General features: G+C 45.1%; 1 protein-coding gene across 1 annotated transcript in view; it reads left to right on the top strand.

Moving 5' to 3' along the window:
• The first annotated feature begins 1,358 nt into the window (after positions 1 to 1,358).
• The window catches only part of xrn2 (5'-3' exoribonuclease 2), a 20,717-nt gene continuing 13,653 nt past the window's right edge, over positions 1,359 to 8,422 (top strand). The window contains exons 1-17 of the mRNA XM_015039521.1: positions 1,359 to 1,589; positions 1,965 to 2,092; positions 2,193 to 2,304; positions 2,376 to 2,487; positions 3,010 to 3,068; positions 3,133 to 3,222; positions 3,294 to 3,366; positions 3,869 to 3,919; positions 3,993 to 4,150; positions 4,481 to 4,555; positions 4,736 to 4,869; positions 6,385 to 6,442; positions 6,515 to 6,622; positions 6,693 to 6,737; positions 6,808 to 6,951; positions 7,334 to 7,378; positions 7,670 to 7,761. Of these exons, the coding sequence (XP_014895007.1) occupies positions 1,515 to 1,589; positions 1,965 to 2,092; positions 2,193 to 2,304; positions 2,376 to 2,487; positions 3,010 to 3,068; positions 3,133 to 3,222; positions 3,294 to 3,366; positions 3,869 to 3,919; positions 3,993 to 4,150; positions 4,481 to 4,555; positions 4,736 to 4,869; positions 6,385 to 6,442; positions 6,515 to 6,622; positions 6,693 to 6,737; positions 6,808 to 6,951; positions 7,334 to 7,378; positions 7,670 to 7,761 (1,559 nt within the window). The 5' untranslated portion in view covers positions 1,359 to 1,514. The remainder of the gene's footprint in view (positions 1,590 to 1,964; positions 2,093 to 2,192; positions 2,305 to 2,375; positions 2,488 to 3,009; positions 3,069 to 3,132; positions 3,223 to 3,293; positions 3,367 to 3,868; positions 3,920 to 3,992; positions 4,151 to 4,480; positions 4,556 to 4,735; positions 4,870 to 6,384; positions 6,443 to 6,514; positions 6,623 to 6,692; positions 6,738 to 6,807; positions 6,952 to 7,333; positions 7,379 to 7,669; positions 7,762 to 8,422) is intronic.

The following is an 8,422-nucleotide window of genomic DNA, read 5'->3' as shown; positions in this document are numbered from 1 at the left end:
TTGATGTGATCTCAATCATGTGTTTCAAAAAGTTTCCTATTATTGGACAATACCAAGGTCCCCATCGGTCACCTGCATCTCTGACATTTGGGAAAAATGTTGTTGTCCATCTTATTCAATCCATACGGAGTGTAATATGTCCTATGGAATATATTAAATTGAGTCTGTATGGTTTGTAGAAATCAACATGGTTTGTGACTGTTCTAATAGCCCACTCCAATCCTCTTCCTCATCCAATTTCCATTTCCCATTTTTGCTTTTTATAATTTGTGCAGTTTGATATATTTTTCAGACTTCATTTTTTCAAATTGTTTTGAAAAACTTTAATCAGCAGAACTTGATAAATTAACGTCCGATTCGCTCCAGTTTTGAAGCGTTTTGCTTTTTGCTTATAAAAACATTGAAGCCAGTTTCTTTTTCCTCCTCATGAATTTCTGTCCTGATCTGTGGTGAAAGCCTCTTTCTGGCGGAAACCTTCCTCATGGGGGCGCTCTCCCTCCGTCAGAAACCTGCTGAATTCTGTCCGGTTTTCTGTGTTGATGGTTCAGAGTCCAGCTCTTCTTCTGTTCTCTGCTTTCAGCCAATCACCTGCAGCTCCACGGTAACCACGGTAACGGTTTATGGAAAGTCTCGTCAGAACAGACCGAGCGTTTCCGTCAGCAGCTTTGTGCTGCAATAATCATGAAAAGGAGAAGCTGGTGGCTTCGTCTCCCTCCATGATCAGAAAACCCGCTGGAGGACATTTAAGTCTGTTTCACATTTAAAAGTTTAATGTTTGCCAAGCTTTTCACAATAACTCAATTAAATCTCCGTCTTTATCAGTTTGATCCAAATTAGTTTCACCTGAAGCTAAATAAGAACATAAAGAGCTACAAAGACTTTGGGCTGAAGTCAGGTTGTTCAGTTAAATTTAACTGATGCTCAGAGAAATCCACAGACATTATTGATTATCACGCATCCACTTTATATAATATTTAGTATTTTTGTAATTTAAATCTGACTAATTACATGAACAGTTTGTGTTGTTCGGTGCTTTCCATGTGTTCGGGTTAACAGAACCTTTCTGAGAAGTTCAACTTCAACCTATAGGGTTTTTACTGGGACTTTATGAAACGGAAACCTTCAAAATTTCTGTTAAAGTTTGAAGTTCTAAGCTTGTGTGGAAATGTCAAAATATGGAGATTATTGAACTTATTTTAAAAAATATATTAATAATGATATTGTGCTAAATCCAGTGGTGATGATGACGATAAAACAATAAGGCCCATTATTATCCTTTTCTATCCAATAATTACTATTGTTGAGACTTCCGTCCACTGGGGGCGCTGCAGGAGCTGTCGCTCCAAACCGGAAGTGGTGGATTTGACCCGGAGAAAGTTCGCAAAGCTGCTTCTGTAACAGCATGTAGCCGCAGCTTTGGAGCGCAGCAGAGCCCAGAACCGGATCCGAAGTTCATCCGTGGTCCTTTTTAACCTTTTAGGATTTTATAAACCGACACAAAAAAGTCTGCAGATATGGGAGTTCCGGCTTTTTTCCGCTGGCTGAGCCGGAAGTACCCGTCGATAATCGTCCACTGTGTGGAGGAGAAGGTGAGCTAGCATCGTTAGCACGGAAAACAACCCGGGTTGGCTTCATGTGCCAGCCTGGAGAGACATAATTAAACAGCTTTCAACGTTCATGAACCCGTTTAAATCTGTTTAAACCAGGAGAAGGAGACATGTTAAGAGAAATATCCCGGGTTATCCTCCAGTTTCAGTCTGGAAACATTAAACTGTTTGTGGAGTAAAGCAGCAGTTGTAGCAGCTGTGTTTACGGATCAACGTGATCAGGTTCCCGTGGAACAGGCGGGTTTTCTGGAGCATCTGCTCCTCATCAGAAACAAGTTCTGGTTGTTTCAGGACGATCAGCTGCCTTCTCATGGTTTTATCTCGTATCCCAGTGAAACCAGTTGGTTTTTTCCACAGGGGAAGGAGTGTAACGGCGTTCGCATCCCGGTGGACACGACCAAGCCGAACCCCAACGAGGTGGAGTTTGATAACCTGTACCTGGACATGAACGGGATCATCCACCCGTGCACCCACCCTGAGGACAAGTAGGAACCTGATTCTGCAGCTCGGCTCTCATGTAGTTAGAAATAGAAACTTTTTGGCTTCAGAATGAAAAGTAAAGATGTTTTTTTGTTTTTTTTCCAGGCCTGCTCCAAAGAATGAGGATGAGATGATGGTGGCGATATTCGAGTACATCGACCGCCTGTTCAACATCGTGCGGCCCAGGCGGGTTCTCTACATGGCCATCGACGGAGTGGTGAGTCCCTCATGTCTGAATCAAACCTCTGAGAACCGCGGTTCACGGGCCTTCTCCTGGCCACTCCTCAGGCTCCTCGGGCCAAAATGAACCAGCAGCGCTCCCGGCGGTTCCGAGCCTCCAAGGAGGGGGCGGAGCTGACGGAGGAGAAGAACCGCATGAGGGAGGAGATCATCCAGAGAGGTGTGTGACATGTTTAACCTGCCTTATGGGGTCCAGAATCAGCTCCAGGTCTGGGCGATGTGGTGGAGCAGCAGTCAGCCATCATGGCTTCACTGTTCCTCTTTGTTCCAGAGAAACAGGGAACCACTGTGACTATTTTCCTTCGTCTGCAGAAATGGATCAACGATGGCGACTAGTTGAACTCGTTGCTGCTCATGTTCTTCTTTCTGCACATAGTTATGTTTCACATGAACCGATTCATGAACTGTTAGCAGGAATCATCTGTTTTACATCATAGAACCAGAAATCTGATCTGTGATGAATGAGAAATATGTATAACATAATCTAAATGCCGATCAATAGATATGTCGTTAAAATAATCTAACAGATTTTTTTTATAGTTGTTGTAATCAAACGCCTTATATTGAAACATGCAGAAGAGTAGGAAGTGTTTTTGTCAGAATGATGACGTGAACAATTAGAAAATGAGAGGAATCGCCTGTGAGGTGAAGCTCCGCTCACTCTGCTTCTGCTTGTTGGCAGGAGGATATCTTCCATCAGAGGAGATCAAGGAGCGATTCGACAGCAACTGCATCACTCCTGTAAGTGCTGCGCTGGCTGTGATTGGTTGGTGTCTGCGGGGTTAAAGGTCACATGTTTCTGCAGGGCACAGAGTTCATGGATAACCTGGCTCAGTGTCTGCGTTACTACGTGGCGGAGCGGCTCAGCAATGACCCGGGATGGAAGAATGTGGCGGTGAGTTTCTTCTGACAGAACCGCACTCCGGACACGATGCATTTCACTCCGATCCGTTTGTTCCTGTCCAGGTTTTCCTGTCTGACGCCAGCGTTCCAGGGGAAGGAGAACACAAGATCATGGATTTCATCAGGAGACAGAGAGGTACGGTCCGAGACTTCTGCACAGACCCGCTCAGCCGTGGCACCATAAACATAGAATAACAATCATTTATTTGCATAGAACCTTTTTAAACTAATGTGACAGTGATTTACATAAAAAAATCATAAATGACATGAGACACAAAAAGTATACCAACCGCCTAAAATACATAATTTAAAAGAAAATGAAATAATAAAAATGCAAAATAAATTCAAATTTTAAGAGCTTTATTATGGAAGCAAGTTTAAACTGATGTTTTAAAAGACGGTGAACTAAACAATAAACAAATCCTGGCAGAAAACCTGCAGCCGAGCAAAAACGTAAAAACCTTTTTTATCTCATTAAAGGATTTAATGTAGTTTTTATATTTAGTAACAGAAATGTGAAAAACATGGAAGTTGATATCGGGAGAGATTTTCTCACTCACACACACACACTCACACACACACACACACACACACAGACACACACACACACACAGACTAACAAGGCGTCTCCTCTACAGCTCAGCCCAACCACGACCCGAACACACACCACTGCCTGTGCGGCGCCGACGGTAAGACCTCTCTCTGTTGGACCTGGTTCCGGTCCTGGTCCTGGTTCTACTGCGGTTCTACTCTGTTCCCCAGCTGACCTCATCATGCTGGGCCTGGCCACCCATGAGCCAAACTTCACCATCATCAGGGAGGAGTTCAAGCCCAACAAGCCGCGGCCGTGTTCGCTGTGCAACCAGACGGGCCATGAGATCAAGGACTGCCAGGGCGTGGCGCGCCAGAAGCAGGGAGAGGTCCGCCTGCACCCGCCGCGCACTTCACTGTGTTGCACTGTATTCACTTTTGCTGGGAGTCTCCTTGTCTTTGTTGGGGCTTTCTTTAAAGTTATTTTTTTCTTTTTTTTTTATTCTGTATTATTCCTTTTTGGTATTTTTTTCTTTTTATTATATTTTTGTATTTTTCCTTGTATTTTATGTGTTTACATTTTTTGTATTTAGCATTTTTTCATCATTATATTTAAAATATATTTATTTTTAATTTAAATGTTTATTCTTTGCATTTATTTTTTGTTGTTGTTTTTTTGTCTTTAAATAATAGTTAAAATAAATCCCTCTCTCTTTCAGCATGATGAGTTCGCCGGCGCCATGCCTGCAGCCGAGCAGGAGTTCATCTTCATCAGGCTCTGCGTCCTGAGGGAGGTCCGTCACTCTTCATCACTCTTCATCCCTCCGGTCCAGTTTTAGTCAGGATCCAGTTCAGGTTCTGTAGTTGGTGTCAGATAAACATGGAGGATCCAAACCAAACATTTATTGATTGTATGTGGAATTGAACCATGGACCTGCAGCTCAGTGCTGGGTGTGTGTTGTGTGTGTGGTCAGTACCTGTCCAGAGAGCTGACCATGGCCAGCCTGCCGTTCCCCTTCGACTTTGAGAGGAGCGTGGACGACTGGGTCTTCATGTGTTTCTTTGTGGGAAACGACTTCCTGCCTCACCTTCCTTCCCTGGAGATCAGGTGAGTCTGCAGGAAGTTAAACTATTTCCTCATCGGACAATAATTGGAATAATTATTTAATGATGATGTAAATGTTAATCTGGATCATTTAATCCCTGCTGACGAGGAAAACTTTTCTATAAAACTGTAGAAATGAGCAAAAAATGATTTAACATTCAGCAGCTTGAGTTTATTTATTTTAATCATTTCTCAGTTTTTATCTTTGGCTGTTTGTGGTGATTTATCAGATGGTTTAACTAGTTCAAGTTTAGCTTTTCTAAATTTGAATAAAAACCTTAACATGAGTCTGAGGGCAGCAGACGGCCTCTAGTTGGAGTGAGAAGCAGCTGATGGCAGCGGTTCTGATCTTAGAGGTTCTGATCTTAGAGGTTCTGATGGCAGCGGTTCTGATCTTAGAGGTTCTGATCTTAGAGGTTCTGATGGCAGCGGCGCCCCGTCTGGTTCGGTGTTTCTCGGTGCCGATCAGGTTCCAGTTAATCAGCTAATCCTGCCTGATCCTCTGAATGAGCCTGGCATTTTAATCAGGATCCATAATTAGCATTTTAAATCGGCGCCTTGGTTCTGCTCCTCTGCTCAGGCTGCCGTTCTGCTGCTGCAGAGGCTTTGAGCTAACAAGGTTCAGAAATGAGACTCTGTGATTGTCGGATGGAAACATTTTAAACACGTTTGACGTTCCTCTCTGGAGGTTTTCTGTTGAATCCAATAAAACTGAAATGATCTGAAGCAGAAACACGGACCGGACCGGATTTCCACATGAACTTGAAAAGTCTGGAAAACTATGGCATCACTAGCTAAACTGTTAGCTGTGCTACCCCTAAAGCAGTAATCATAAGCTTTAGTTTGGCTAACGCTAAAGCTCTATATCAACATGATGCTCAGCAGAGGCTAATGCTAAAGCACTATGCTATCACAGTATGTAGCAAAAGCTAAATGTTAAAGAATTATACCAGCACTGTATTTAGTGGAAGCTAATGCTAAAACTGTTTCAATGCTAACACATGTGCTAACATGGTACATCACCCCCTACAGGGCTGTATTTGTCATTACACACATTCCTGTAGGTTTGATCCTCAGGAAATGATTCTTTAGAACAAACCTTTCATGGATTAGTTTTGCTATCTCTGCTACTGATTTAGCCTAGCTCACCACAGGACAGGACATCAGCAGATCTCCACACAGTGATGCATTCTGGGTACAGAATAAACGCCAACTGCTGCAGCAAATCACAGGTGGAGAATATAAGAGGAAACAGAACTGCTACCTAAATGGACTTCAAAATAAGAGCATGAACTTGAACAGTTCAAAAACTCAATGAATCGGACCAATAAGAAAACTGCTGGTTCTGGTCTAGTCAAGCAGCTGATCTGAGGTTTCCAGATGATCAGAAATAAATTATGTAAAAATCAGCTTCTGGACTCAAAGAATGCTCCAAAAAATACAATTATTTACTGGAGCAGAACCAGCCTGGAGTCTCAGATCCGGTTAATAAATCTTCATGCCCTGTCGTCCCCACAGAGAGGGCGCCATCGACCGGCTGGTCAACATCTACAAGGACGTGGTGCACAAGACCGGAGTGAGTATCCGACCCGGTCTGGTCAGACCCGGTCCGGTTGGTCTGTCTCTGACCTCCGGCGTTCTTCTGCAGGGCTACCTGACACAGAATGGGTTCGTGAACCTGGAGCGGGTGGAGATGATCATGCAGGCGGTGGGCGTGGCTGAGGACAACATCTTCAAGAAGCGCAAAGAGGACGATGTGAGACGCTGGAGGACGGAGGAACCGCGTTCTGTCGCTGCTCCTCTAAACTTCCTCTTTCTTCCTGCAGGAGAACTTCAAGAGGAGAAACAAGGAGAAACGGAAGAGGATGAAGGTGAGTCCAGCTGCTGGTCCTGACCTCTGACCCGTCTTCTGGGTGCATCATGCGTTTTCTCCTCCCACAGGCCGAGCAGCAGGGTCCGGCCTTCATGACCTCGGGTCAGTTCGCCCCCCAGGCCCTGGGCAGGAGGGACCGTCCTGAGCCGGTCCACAACGCCCGCTACCAGGCCTACGACATGAGGATGCAGTCGGTCGAGCAGCACAACAAGGTAGCATCAGCTCACGTTCAGCTAGCAATCAGCTAGCAATCAGCTAGCAATCGGCTAACATTCAGGTAGCAATCAGCTAGCAATCAGCTAATGTTCAGCCAACGTTCAGGTAGCGCTCATTTAGCAGTCAGGTAGTAATTGGGTAGCGTTGTCTCTGTGGTCAGAAGGCTCCGCCCACTCTGCAGGTTGTTTTTATTAATTTTCCCAGTATGATAAATGAAGATGATGAACCATAGAAATGTCTGAAGCAGAAAAGATTTGAGGTTGTGAGTGGAATCCCATCGGTGTGCAGGGACGGATTCTGGAGGCGAGTTCAGCCTGAATGCAGAGTTTAAATCCTCGTTTTCTCCAATCGTTTGTTTCTGTCTGGTTTCTCCTGCAGGATGCAGCTCAGTCCCTGAAGTCCATGATGAGGAACGGAGGCAGGGTGTGTTCACTCACACTTCTCTCTCTCTCTCTTTCTCTCTCTCTCTCTTTCTTTTTACATATTTAGAATATTTTTTAAACATTTAAACTCAAAGGGAAACATGAAGGTACTGACAGTGCAGACTGTATATTTTATTTATTATTTTCTATTCAGGAACACTCAGTAGTTTCTAGAACAGCTGGTTCCGGAGCAGATCTGCCCACAGGCCTCAGTTAATAAGTAATCAATCATTTATATTTCTGCCATAACCCACTGACTGCAGCTGTTTGTGGGTTTTGTTGCCCTGCTCAGTCGTCTGCAGGCGTGAGCGACGGCACAGACCGAGGAGTCAAAAGGAAATCTGAGGACAGCGACAGCGAGCCGGAGCCTGAAGACAACGTCAGGTCAGGCGATTACCATCACTCTGTTTGACTGCAAGCCGGAACCGGGTCAGAACCACGAACCGGGTCAGAACCGGACACTGACACTGCTTCAGTCACAACTCCTGAATATCTGCCTTGAAAACATCAGAACTGCTTCTAAGCTAAACTTTGAACTGATTCCACTCCTGAATCAGATCAGCTGCAGGCACTGAGCCCTCCCCAGTGCTCCCAGTGCTCTGCTTCCCTCCCAGCCTGATTAATATGGAAATCAGGAACGTGGCAGTAAATTCCTCAGTGATGCTCTCGTTAAAGCTCCTAAATCCACCGAGCTAAATTGGTATTCATGATGCCCCCCCACCACTTACACACTTACCCCCTTGTGTGTATCCGTGTGTGTGTCCATGTGTGTGTCCATGTGTGTGTCCGTGTGTGTGTCCGTGTGTGTGTCCGTGTGTGTGTCCGTGTGTGTGTGTGTCCGTGTGTGTGTGTCCTTGTGTGTGTCCGTGTGTGTGTCCGTGTGTGTGTCCGTGTGTGTGTGTGTCCGTGTGTGTGTGTCCGTGTGTGTGTGTCCTTGTGTGTGTCCGTGTCCTTGTGTGTGTCCGTGTGTGTGTCCGTGTGTGTGTCCGTGTATGTGTCCGTGTGTGTGTCCGTGTGTGTGTCCGTGTGTGCACGGGTGTGTGTG

Source organism: Poecilia latipinna, unplaced genomic scaffold, assembly GCF_001443285.1.
Source record: "Poecilia latipinna isolate Pla-1442-1.1 unplaced genomic scaffold, P_latipinna-1.0 Scaffold475, whole genome shotgun sequence".
Classification (NCBI taxonomy): Eukaryota; Metazoa; Chordata; class Actinopteri; order Cyprinodontiformes; family Poeciliidae; genus Poecilia; species Poecilia latipinna.
Note: the sequence above shows the minus strand (reverse complement) of the source record. Positions and strands in the feature narration are given on the sequence as shown.